General features: G+C 39.3%; 1 protein-coding gene across 1 annotated transcript; it reads right to left on the bottom strand.

Annotated features, from left to right (window-relative positions):
- Positions 1–351: 351 nt before the first annotated feature.
- LOC307260038 (secretagogin-like) lies at positions 352–12,034 on the bottom strand. The gene is made up of 11 exons (XM_080040160.1): positions 11,894–12,034; positions 11,483–11,553; positions 7,904–7,996; positions 5,335–5,424; positions 4,698–4,754; positions 4,232–4,309; positions 3,466–3,521; positions 3,177–3,222; positions 2,977–3,036; positions 1,419–1,487; positions 352–929 (listed from the first exon to the last, which is right to left on the bottom strand). Exons 1-11 carry the CDS (start codon positions 11,961–11,963, stop codon positions 801–803), a joined length of 819 nt encoding a protein of 272 aa, XP_079896286.1. The 5' UTR covers positions 11,964–12,034; the 3' UTR covers positions 352–800.
- Positions 12,035–12,458: the final 424 nt, after the last annotated feature.

Genomic DNA, 12,458 nt, shown 5'->3' with positions numbered 1-12,458 from the left:
AATATTATAATGCAACAGTTTGTTTGTCAACACTTGTAGACTTAATAGTAGATCGTAATCAAAATGCGATTTTACTATGATTTGTAATACAAAATGACATTTTTATACCCACATCTGTTATATGTACAGTATATTTTAATCAAACTGTTACTTCCCTAACAAAGAAAGAGGTCCCATTTTACATTTTGAATGTTATATTTAACATTTGAATTTGTATATATTAAAGAGCTTTGGCATAATTTTACAGTATCGAAGAAAGTAGACAAGAAAAATGTATTTGCTCATCACTTTTTAGTTTTATTTCCTGAACAGCACATTATATTAAAATTACAACATACTGTACTTCAGTGTTCTTTGGCAGAGAAACATGCAAATGGTCAATGTACTCCAGCGCCCAACTCAAAGAAGAAAACTTTGCTTATCATGTTTTGGTTTTCAAAATTGCCACTATCATGTTCACCAACTCACAGACTGAATAAAATACCACAAATTCTACAGCCCAGACAGCAATCATGGCCAAACCATCATTCACAGGTCACATTTTTCTGTTTGCCTACAACATGCACAAGAAATACGGTCCTTTTATGTTATGTTTTATTGAGTTATATATACACCCATTCAATTTAGCTTTTTATCACCCAGCTTTAAACTGTGTTTTTCCATCATGATCAGGATCAAATCAACTTGTTATGAATATTGACATTGAATAACCCCAGTAACACGACACTCTACCATTATTGACTATATGACAAATACAGATTCAGTGTTTCATACTACAATATCATTACACAGCTCTCTAACTAAGGCTTAGGTTTGACTCCCAGACACAGGGAAAGCTCATTTTTCTGAAGCTTTCCGTCTTTGTTGACATCACAGTGACGCAGCAGAACCACTCGCAGTTTGTCCAGCTCAGCACCGGTGAGATTGGGCTGAAGAGAGAAGAAGGGAGAGTGGATATACACATCACAATCTAAATGCAAAGTTTGTACGTTTTTAAATGAGTGTGCATCACCAGTGGTTGATATCAACACAATGCCAGCGTTTCTACGGGTCCACACCCTCTGAACTCAATCACCATATGTTCCTATGAGCATCATCTGTTTGAGATGACAGTTGGACTCATTAGTTTTGTATTACCACAAATCCATAATTCAGTTAACTGTAATATAAGTTTATGTGAATGAAAACTAATTTCAATGTGCCCTGTGTAAATTAACTAATAAAATAAACTTAACTTAAACTAACCTAAAAGCAATCCTCACATTTGATAAGGTGATCAGAGGGGGCATTTTCACTTTATTGCCGATTATATTTCTGCTGATCAAGACAACGCTAATTGTTTCCCCATCCTCTCTTGTAGTTATATTTGATTGGATGAAAAAACATATTCACAAAAAACCAGTTAGACAGTTACTTACCCTGACCAGCCCCATCATGTCTTTGACAAAGCCGTCCACCTCAGGACCCTCCAGCGCTCCTGTCTTACTCTGAATAGGACAGAAATAAGCCAAAGAATGAAAAAAAGAAGGAGTGTGGGATACTTAATCTAATTAACATCCCACTCATATTATTAAACCAGTCATTCATCAGCCTTTCCTACTCTGGGCCTATTGCTTATAGGTTTATTGGCAGACCTGATCAATCCATGGGAAGCACCATGGAGTGCTTGCCTGTTAATCATATATCTGCTTACATAAGATGTATTTGTTATTTCAACAAACTGAATACAGTATTATGACTCAAAACAGAAGTACAGCACTGCTTCTCGGCCGTGTAGAGCAAATTACTGCAGACACTCAAAACTCTCGAAAAATCTCTAACATTCTCTATTATTTTCACTGAGATTTTCTTTTGTGCAAAATCTGAAAAAAGGTGCCACTTTCTGTGCTGGTAAGTGGTGCTTGAAAATGCAGCCATTGTGTGAAACCTGTCCCTGACCAAAGCAGTACCAATGGCTCTTTTTTCAAGCACAGTCTATTTGTATCAAACTGATTCAAATATTTCAATAGGGCTGCCTCTCCAGTCACAGTAAAAGCACAGCACCACTCCTTTAAAAAATTATCAAAATGATGAGCGTATTCCTTCAAACATTTACATGGTAATTCATAATGTGGAGAAGTAATAGTTTGAGAGACATCTGAAAGTGACCACAGAGCTTCTCAAAACATTATTATGTGTACAAGTTATGTGCACGGAGAACACATTAGTTACTACTCCACTTGACAATATTGACAAAATTATAAAATATGTTTTCACAGAATGGGGGAGGCTTATCACCAACTGCTGGCTCCTATCTGGAACTGTATGTTGAAAGAGTCTGACAGAATTAACTCATCATCCCAGCGAGTGACTTGAAATCATAATAGGTGTTTTATTAGGATCCATTACAGAGGTAATGGAGTGAGTTGGATTCACTGTTGCCATGCCAAGTCGTCACCCGTACACTGAGTTATGCAAATGGTAAGAGTGGGAAAGGAAAATATTTAGTCGCTGCAATAAATCTGGCATGAGTGAAAAGCTGCCATCTTTGGTAAAATATAAAGTATTTATTCGCCTGTTGGAGTAGCTACTGCTCATTGATAAGACATTTTGAAAAACAAATCAAAGGGAGTCTTTGAAAGTAATGGCGCTTGATAACACACACTTAACACGTTGGGAAGGGTTGTTGGTGCCATAGTGCTGGTTTTGGGATTGTTGCTGACAATTCAAACCTGAAAACATTAGCTCAGACGCCTTTTGTGTTAATTGTCATGCTGCTTTTTTATCGCCCCATATTACCGAAACACTACAAAGTGCTCTTAATATCTCAGTAGTGCAACAGGCTCTCAGAAATGGAAGGGATGATAATGAGTTCTATGATGACTTCAATAACCAAACAGCTGCGGTCCACATACAGTCTCAGATAGATTCCTGCAGGACATGCCAGTAACGAGCTTTGATGTCAGTGTGTCCCACTCGGTGCATTATCGCACTTACGACGTCATAGTGAGCAAAGATCTTGTCAAAGTCTCTCTTTCTGTCTTCTTTACTGCAGGCCTTGGGAGAAGGAGAGAAGTTGTTAAATGTACAGTATGTGAGAATATTTGGGAGGAGAACCCTATTTTAACTGTTGCAACGTGACTCATCAACGCTTTCATCTGTCAAACGTTAAAGGAAAAGATAAAGAATTCACTTACATCCATCTGGAACTGGAGCATGAAATTTTCATCCAAAGCCAATATCCTGATTGAGAAAGAAAACCAGGTTTTTACAAGTAACTGAGATATTCAACAGAAAAATGGAGTGATGGCTGTGATGGAGTTGCCACCTATCCTTTTTGCAGGGGAAAACATCTCTTTTAAAATTCACCACAATACTTTACATTCAGCTAAGCTAGCTAGCCTATGACATGTGTATCGTAACAGTTATCTTAACATTGCAGGCATTTCTAAGAGTAGACCTTAGAAGCTGCTCTTTGAAAAGTACCTGGCCAAGTCGTTCAAATCCAAACAGCCGTCCTTGTTTTTGTCAAAGATTGTCATCTGTAAGAAAATAAGGAATCACTAAGAAGCATGAAAATAACCTCAGCCACTGCAAATCTCGTTTGTGCGTCCTGTTGCTGGTCATTTCCTCGTGATTATTGCTGTTATTGCTGAGTTTGTACCTTAAATGCACTTATTGGCAATAGCTTTGGATAAAAGCACAGGCGAAATGAATTGTAATGTAATTTACCACCTCCTGAGCCATTTCCCCATTCAATTCAAACCAGTCTATTCCAAATTGAAAGCTATTTTCTATAAAGAATCCGACACTCTGGGTTTCCACAGAAGGAGACTGTTAATAAATAAATAAAAACCTGCCTTCTGTGTCACTCTGTCCTTCTACAGCAGCCCTGATTCACCTGTTGGTTTTTCTGTTTGGCAGATAAAATTAAATAATGTTTCGAGGACAACTGTTGCACATGTTTAATCAATGCACAGTAACCAAGCTAGCACGTGCAAGAAACCTCAAAATTGCATGATGTGGCTGTTTGATCCCAGCCCTTAGAAAAACACTAAGATGCGGTGACCCAACATTACAAGTCAGATCACCATGACATCTGACTGAGACTGAGGCTGCCCCTGTTTTAAAGCAAGACAGAGTAGCAGCTGTGTTTGAATTTGCACAGCATACATACACTAACACTATATATAATTGACTACTTAATACCACGGAGTAGGTGTTTGTGTGTGTGAGTTAATTGTATTACTACCATTGTGTCTGTGTACTCCTCGAGCTTGTCAGATGACACTTCCTTCTGATGTTGTTGGAAGAGGTCTTTCAGGAAAGCCTAAGAGAAAAACGTTTGCCCCTTAAATCAGAGATCAAACCAATCAAATCCAAATGGGAAACGCAGACATTCTCTGATAAACTCGACAACAAAAAGAATACTTCATTAGAGCACGGTGCGGAGGATATGAAAACGCAATTCAAATAGTTCAAATAAGTTAATGTCTTTCAACAGTCTAAGAATCTACCAAGACGCTCTAATGGAAAGAAGCAGAAAAAGTACAAGCATGTCAGTGTGTGACAGAACAGGACAAATTGGCTGAGGCCATGGTTACAGTCGTCCTCTGCCAATGCCACAGCTGAAGGTTGTTCCTTGGACAGAAAAAGTGATTTTTTACAAGCTCTGTTGTGATAATGGAAGTGCGTTTTGTCTGTGTTGACAGCCTTACCTTGAGCTCCTGAGCCGATATGTAGCCACTGCTGTCTACATCGTACTTCCTCCATATCTACAAAGGGTATCGATGCATTATTATAATGAGAAATATCACTTAATGTAACAACAATAAAGTAAGTGCTGCTCTTCTTTCATGGTTTTATAGTGCCACATTCACTGTTGAAATATAACGCTAGATTAGATGCTAAATATTCATCGTAGATAAGTCAAATTGTAATTAAGATAGTTTTATCTAGTTAAGAACTGCAGTGAGTGTTGAATCACATTGATAAATTGTATATGGAAATAACAATAACAACAATAACTATAGTGACATAGGATACTGTATGTGTAATAGAATAATGTTAAATATAATAAAAAATATGTATAGGCGATATGTACAGATGTATGAATCATGGTCGTCAGTCAAACAATGAACACCACATAATATCAACGGTTGGCCCCTCTGCCCCATCCTGCACACACACTTGCAAATCCCTGATCTGTGCACCAAATTGCCCTTTGTAGTTTTTGTGAAATTTACTTTGTAACTTTTTTAATTGACTCATTGTAGTTCCTACAGTTGCTGGTCTCAGGCTGCCATGTCTCATCTCATCTCATGATACTGTCAGGTTTTAATCGGTGAATCTTACCTTCATGAAATCAACACTGTTGTCCAGAGGAGCTTCTCTGTGGAATATCAACAGGAAGTTCTCATCCGCAGGGAGGATCATATTGGCCAGCTGGAAAACAGGACAGAGCATAAAGCAGTGATTGGACCATTAAAACAAATGACGTTCTGGCTTGGCAGCTTAATAGAAAGTTGACCATTTTATTCTTTTTATTACACGTGACGTATTCTAACGTCACGTGTGCAGCCGTCAAACAGCTCTTTGAACATATACGTCTAGTCTGGTAGTTCAGTCCTGATCAAATCTTGGATAGGTTTTTATTTAATTTTCTTTTAATCATTTCCTTTTCAAAGTAAATTCATTCAATGAAGGTCTGTGGATGATCCAGATAAACTGCGATAGATATATGGAAAGAGACTTTGCGGTTGAGTCTTTTAAAACAAAACCTCTGCAATCTGAAAATGCCTGCATGGCTAGATACATTAGGTTCCAAACCAGCTCCTGGCTCCTCTCCAGATCATGTTTTTCTTCTCTTGTCAGTCCTTCTTCAACAGTATCAGCCCTCCATTAGCAGATTAAACTGGCCCCCACTATCAATCTAATTACAAAAAAACCCTAAATGATACTGCGGCCATTTGGAACAAGAAGCTGCAGATGACTTACAGGAACAGCAAGCGCACTGCACCAGCAGCGATGCCAACTGAAGAGGAGCCAGACATTCAGGATTTCATGTTTAAAAATAAAAAGTATAGGGATTCAGGAAATAAACAAAATTGGCCTATAGGACATTTGTATATTTCCAATTATTTAGAATCTGATGTCTGAAAATTGCTCTTTGTCACACCAAAAGAGCAAACCCCCAAAACATATAAATTTAGAATGAAAAAAGCACCACGATAGTATGTAATAATATGTAATTGAAGAAATCCTTTGAATGATTGTTGTTTTGTGTTTGTGTGATAGTTGTTTCAACCAATGAAGTAGATGGAGTCGAATGAATGGCTTCCAGGTTTCCACGAATCATGATGGACTCCAGACCTCTACTAATTATCAGCTTACCAATATGGCAACAAATAATAAAGCTTGCAAGTCAACAGTATACAAATACAGAAGAAAGTTACTGGTTTCTGTTTTTTTTGTGTTAATAATGGATGGCTTGTATGCCTTTTTGGGCTGGGCAGCATATTGTTTATGCATGTTACAATAATGAAATTAAAATCAATACATCTTCATGTAGTCTATCCTGAATGAAGAGAGTACACCAGCTGACTGTATCTCTTCAGACTGTATAGACAGTTAATATATTGGATGTCAGGTTTATTTCAAGGACCCTCACACACGGTCTCCTTCTGTAAAACAGAGTTCCTGCAAGACCAAGGACTGAACTGTAATAAAAAGCCTAAAGAGAGAAAGTTTTCTTGATTTGTGATAAACATGCTACAACTCAAGAAATGCATGTTGTTGCTATAGCGTAATGGTGCCGTAGCCTAATGGTGCAGCAGTGAGTACGATTTCAAGTGGTATATTTTTCTATTTTGATAGTAAGTGAACACTGTGTTTAACAGACCAGTAATATGATAATGATCTAGAGCAGTCACAGTATTTCATGCAGCTATCACACAGGATATGAAGGCGTTCTGATAGGGTTGCTAACTTCCTTCCTAATGCCAATGGTAGAGCAGAGGAAACTGTGCATAGCATGCATGATAGCATTACAAATAACAAGCCAGTACAAGTTCAGCATGTTTGTTCACTACATGAGCCTACATCTCTGATCCAAGTCATTGGACTGCTATACCTGGGCTGGACTGATAATGACCTCAGCAAGTGGTTCAAGTATTGAACAGACCAATACATAAAGTACTGTTTACAGAGAAATGTGTGTACAGTTTCATTGTCAATATAATTCAGAATGACAACAAAGGAAATATCAGCTACATTAATTTAGTCAGATAAAAACATGATTATCCCAATGAGTTCCAGACTGTGAAGGATAAGGAATTTAAATTTGGAAAAAAGGATCTGGAAAGAAAAAGCCAGATTGGTGCATCTGCTGGGTGTGGTTTGAGCACAGTGTTCCTGCATTAGCAACAGTAAATCAGTGTCTTCAACAGGACACAAATGGCAGACATGCAGGCTATTGATTTTTCCCCTAAAGCTTTATGAGTAATAAAAGCATGATGCTGCTGCTGCAGTGCCAAGAACCGCAGTAATTACGCAGAGTGGCAACTGGAGCCATGCAATCAAACTCTATAGCTTTAAATGTCTTGGCTGCAGCCGCAGCCTGTTCAAGTGTCAGTCAAGTGTGATTTAAGTATTGCACCAGCAGCCTTAGTTACCATTTTTTTTTAGAACAAATTGGATGTTTGTGGGAGAAGGTTTGTTTTTGCAGAGGACACATTGAGGTTTTATTTAAAAGGGTGTTTTATCTTTTCTTTGACCAGCATGACACATGTCCCACATTTGCTGTCGACGTCACATTTTACAAGACAATTGTATAAATCAGCGCTTAGCCTTTCCTCAAAATATCCAACCTTCAGTATGAAATGTTAGTCCAAGAGAAATTTTAGGAACAGATATGGGGTAGTACCTCCTGTATCTGTAGTCTCCCATCAGCAGTGGCATCATAGGCGGACATAAACCGTTGCTTCAGCCTCTGGACATTCTCTTTGGTCACTTTCTCCTGTGCAGATGCAAACAATGTAATGTACATTTTAAAAATGTTCATGATGATAAAGTATGCTAGGGCAATTGAAACAACTTTTCTTACACAGATTTCTTTAATACAAGACAGGTGTTTTTGAATTTCAAAAAATCTTCACTGAGTCACAGTTATTTTAAGCCATGTCACCATGGATACACCTTGGCGGTTCCAGTTTTCTCTGTTCGTAAGTCAGTTTATGCAGCTCACTCTACATGTCCTCGGCCTATCGGGTTTTTCTGATATGCAGGCGAAAAAGTATGATTCATTATCTGAGTTAAGAATCACATCTTCATTTCCCGTGCAGATCAGTTCCTTTTCTCAACCAGAGCTTAAAAAAAAATTTAAGCAACTGAAGGCGAAAACATTTTGTATTATTTTTTAAATGTACTTAGCAGCTTATTTCCCAGTATCTCTTTGCATACCCTCGAACACTCTGTACTGTAACTATAGAAACCTGGTAATCTATGTGGATGAAGCCTGAGTTATTGTTTAATGCGGTCCAGAGCACACAGGACTGAAGACTGTAAGGTGCCAGGCCCACACTCATTATAGAAAGACAATCATTTGTCCTCAGCATCACCTTCCTACCAGACACTGATGTTTGGCGCGGGCAATCTCCTGTTGCTAAGCAGAAGCTTTTAACCCTATTGACACAATGCGCACTGCATAACATACTAATGTATTCTCTGTTCCATTACACATCACATGCTAATTGATTTAGTTCCTGGGAGCAATTGATTGAAAATGTGTGAGCTTATGAAAAGGGAAATCCTCAAAATTACTGGATATGTTGCACAAGAGGAAATAAAAGCTTTTTCTACAGCTGAGTAGAAACTAATGGAATGATGTGCCGTGCTGGTAGAGCTTGAGCGAAATGCACAAAACCTCCTCAGGGCATAAATGACGGAAATCAGAGAGACGCAAAGTGAATCGTGGTTAGTGGTTAGGTCTGAGCAAGAACCAAGGCAAGGGAGCCCAATCACACACACACAAACCGACACATAAGAAGATGAGCTAATGACTATGCTTTTTGTTTCTCTTTACTTTTTCCCTTCTTTTTTATACTGTAATGACTGGGGGGTCGGGGGGGGGGGGGGGGTGGAGGGGGTTGGGACACAGGTGCGGACCAAGGGGTGTCTGAAAGTTATCCCCTGAGGGATAACCACTAAATCGCAAAAGCGACTACAGGGAAGGGGAGAAAACAAAAATGCAAAAAGCTGTAAAGGGCCACACAGGCTACCTTTTAATAATACAAACTAAAGCAACAACAAAACCACCGCTGCCATGCAGCTGATAGGATACACAAGTAAAAGAGTTGACTTTGCGACACTTAACACTGAGCGCACACAGAGAGCACTCGGAGACAACCTCTCACTACCTCTGAAGGTGAGACAATGAGCAGCAGAGAGCACTGGGGTCTCAGGGCATATATAACCTCTTCACACCTGGGCTCAATTAGCCAATCAGTGCCACACACACCTGATTGCAGTGAGAGAATCAGTCACCCATCTCATGGAGGTGAAAGATTTTGTGCCCTCACAGGGCTGAAATCTTCTGTGTCCTCACATATACAGGTCCTTCTCATATAATTAGCATATTGTGATAAAGTTCAATATTTTCTGTAATGTACTGATAAACATTAGACTTTCATATATTTTAGATTCATTACACACAACTGAAGTAGTTCAAGCCTTTTATTGTTTTAATATTGATGATTTTGGCAAAAAAGTAAAGAAAAACCAAAAATACCTATCTCAAAAAATTAGCATATTTCATCCGACCAATAAAAGAAAAGTGTTTTTAATACAAAAAAAGTCAACCTTCAAATAATTATGTTCAGTTATGCACTCAATACTTGGTCGGGAATCCTTTCGCAGAAATGACTGCTTCAATGCGGCGTGGCATGGAGGCAATCAGCCTGTGGCACTGCTGAGGTGTTATGGAGGCCCAGGATGCTTCAATAGCGGCCTTAAGCTCATCCACAGTGTTGGGTCTGGTGTCTCTCAACTTCCTCTTCACAATATCCCACAGATTCTCTATGGGGTTCAGGTCAGGAGAGTTGGCAGGCCAATTGAGCACAGTAATACCATGGTCAGTAAACCATTTACCAGTGGTTTTGACACTGTGAGCAGGTGCCAGGTCTTGTTGAAAAATGAAATCTTCATCTCCATAAAGCTTTTCAGCAGATGGAAGCATGACGTGCTCCAAAATCTCCTGATAGCTAGCTGCATTGACCCTGCCTTTGATAAAACACAGTGGACCAACACCAGCAGCTGACATGGCACCCCAGACCATCACTGACTGTGGGTACTTGACACTGGACTTCAGGCATTTTGGCATTTCCTTCTCCCCAGTCTTCCCCCAGACTCTGGCACCTTGATTTCCGAATGACATGCAAAATTTGCTTTCATCCGAAAAAAGTACTTTGGACCACTGAGCAACAGTCCAGTGCTGCTTCTCTGTAGCCCAGGTCAGGCGCTTCTGCCGCTGTTTCTGGTTCAAAAGTGGCTTGACCTGGGGAATGCGGCACATGGGGAATGCGGCACACGCCTGTGCACGGTGGCTCTGGATGTTTCTACTCCAGACTCAGTCCACTGCTTCCGCAGGTCCCCCAAGGTCTGGAATCGGCCCTTCTCCACAATCCTCCTCAGGGTCCGGTCACCTCTTCTGGTTGTGCAGCGTTTTCTGCCACACTTTTTCCTTCCCACAGACTTCCCACTGAGGTGCCTTGATACAGCACTCTGGGAACAGCCTATTTCTTTCTGTGTCTTACCCTCTTGCTTGAGGGTGTCAATGATGGCCTTCTGGACAGCAGTCAGGTCAGCAGTCTTACCCATGATTGCGGTTTTGAGTAATGAACCAGGCTGGGAGTTTTTAAAAGCCTCAGGAATCTTTTGCAGGTGTTTAGAGTTAATTAGTTGATTCAGATGATTAGGTTAAGAGCTTGTTTAGAGTACCTTTTCATGATATGCTAATTTTTTGAGATAGGAATTTGGGGTTTTCATGAGCTGTATGCCAAAATCATCAGTATTAAAACAACAAAAGACCTGAAATATTTCAGTTGGTGTGCAATGAATCTAAAATATATGAAAGTTCAATTATTATCATTACATTATGGAAAATAATCAACTTTATCACAATATGCTAATTATATGAGAAGGACCTGTACATTATAACTGTTCAGGGAAAGACCTCTTCCATTGACAGTGACCAGAGCTCTTTAATTTAGTTGGGTCTAACATCCTTACAGTCACCACACCCCACCCAGCTGCCCACACAGCAGAGATCTCAAGTGCTGCAAAGTCTGCAAGGTGAGATGTTATTTTCCCAGAAGCTGATTCAAGAGTAATTTTGACAAATTGTGTCTTACGTAATATAATTAGCTTCCACATGAAAAACGGATTAGTATTGAATGCCAAACCTCAAATTCAGGTTCAGCATTTTATCAAACAAAAACCGACTAACCTGTGGACGCAGTTTCTTCAGCATGTGACGGAAAAACTCATCAAGCTCTTTGCCCTCAATGTAGCCATTATCTGTCAGAAAACAAAAACAAGTTGTTCGGTTGAAAATCCAGCAAAGCAAGTATTAATTTGTGGTCAAATTTCAAAATGTGAGAATTAATGAATGGCTTATCATTTTCAGAACAAATTAATTTTTTTTACATAGGAACGTTGCTGTCTTCAGACACAAACATAGTAAACAGTTATTTTGCAATGAGAAGAATATTCCGCATTAATACTCAAAATACTTCCTACAAGAGGACACATTTGTCACCACAAAGAAGGTCTGTCTTTCTCTCTCTCTAATGTCTTGTAACAGCAGACTATCAATGATAAAGTATAGTAACATAGGGAAAAAATTAACCATCCTTACCATCTGCATCAAAGTGTTGCCAGATTTCCAGGAAACCTGCTGCATCCAGTTTATCTAAAGAAGTGTCCATGTCAGAGAAGATAAGACAAACTCAGTTGTCAACTTTAACAAATAAGAAATATGAGAACTGAAATGTTTAACTGAGTTGCCCTGTACAGTTCTGTGCCTGCTTGGTTGACATATGGTCTTTTTTGATTCTGTGAAGACCACACCTCTTCTGTGTGTGTGTGTGTGTGTGTGTGTGTGTGTGTGTGTGTGTACAAAAATTAGAGAGAGAGAGAGAGAGAGAGAGAGAGAGAGAGAGAGAGAGAGAGAGAGAGAGAGAAAGAGAGAGACACACAGCACACTGTAGCATTGTATTGGCCATCTGGTGGTTGTCTTGTTAAACTGCAAAGCAGGGGGGTATTCCATCTAAAACATTTTGTTGTTATATAGTAATTTCACCAATAGAGGGCGCTGTTACTCTATACTGACTCTGCTTGTTAACAAAGGAAGTTGTCTATAAAGTTGTCAGCCATGTTGTTAACGCAAAATGCCGAAGCACGCTGAATAAACCTCACGTCAA

This window comes from Ammodytes marinus (assembly GCF_949987685.1).
Source record: "Ammodytes marinus genome assembly, chromosome: 13".
Taxonomy (NCBI): Eukaryota; Metazoa; Chordata; class Actinopteri; order Uranoscopiformes; family Ammodytidae; genus Ammodytes; species Ammodytes marinus.
The sequence above is the reverse complement of the archived record's forward strand: the minus strand, read 5'-3'. Positions and strand labels throughout refer to the sequence as shown.